A 769-nucleotide genomic window follows, 5' to 3' on the forward strand; every position below is an offset into this window, starting at 1 on the left:
AGCCTTGGAAGAAGGAAGTACTCCTGATACAACTGAAGACAGAAATGCTTCAGGGAGGCCCATTTCAAACAGGGAAGTAAGAGATGTGGGGTCTTTGTGGATTAAATCACTCATAACCGTCACAGCTGAGTAATAGATATCGCCACCAAATTTATCTGCATTCCTGTATATCAAAGACAAAGTGGCAGGCAACGTGCTCTCCTGAGAACTTTGAGACCTATTCGCATTTCCAGGAGTATACGTAGAAGAACCAAGAGACTTCAAAAGAACCTTGATGAGTCTCTTTCGAGAGAGCAACTGATCACCATTTATTTCTAAAGATTCACCAACCACCATATCACTGTTGTTCTCTCCAGTCAACTTAAGAATGTGATGAACCTCTAACTCTAACCTCTGAGACAAAAGTTCTACTCCCCCAAGATCCCGGAGTAGAGGAACTGCAGAACTGCTATAATCCATGAGCTTCTGTAGTGCTTTAACGGCCAAATACACAAGATGCAGGTGACTCGGATCAGTATACTCCAAGAGAGGGAGAAATGTGGGAACCATGCCAGACCCCCTTATAGTGCTTCCAGATGACGATGATGAAACAATGTGAAGCAAATAAAACTGAAGTAGCGCCTCAACAAAAGCAATAGATGATGGATCACTAGAAATCTTCAGAGAGAGAACGGCTTTCTGAAGCACATTAAGCAGAATCATTCTGTTGCCTACGGCGAAACTGATGCTAGATCTGCTTAGAATCCTGGCTCGATCATGAGAGGCGGAG

General features: G+C 43.6%; 1 protein-coding gene across 1 annotated transcript; it reads right to left on the reverse strand.

The window, feature by feature from the left end:
* Positions 1-3: 3 nt before the first annotated feature.
* Positions 4-763, reverse strand: LOC106322090 (E3 ubiquitin-protein ligase UPL1-like; the record flags this gene model as incomplete). Its single annotated transcript, XM_013760264.1, has 1 exon — positions 4-763. A coding segment is annotated over exon 1 (699 nt), but the record flags the coding sequence as incomplete, so codon positions are not given.
* Between the last annotated feature and the right edge of the window lie 6 nt (positions 764-769).

This window comes from Brassica oleracea, unplaced genomic scaffold (assembly GCF_000695525.1).
Source record: "Brassica oleracea var. oleracea cultivar TO1000 unplaced genomic scaffold, BOL UnpScaffold06331, whole genome shotgun sequence".
NCBI classification, from domain to species: domain Eukaryota; kingdom Viridiplantae; phylum Streptophyta; class Magnoliopsida; order Brassicales; family Brassicaceae; genus Brassica; species Brassica oleracea.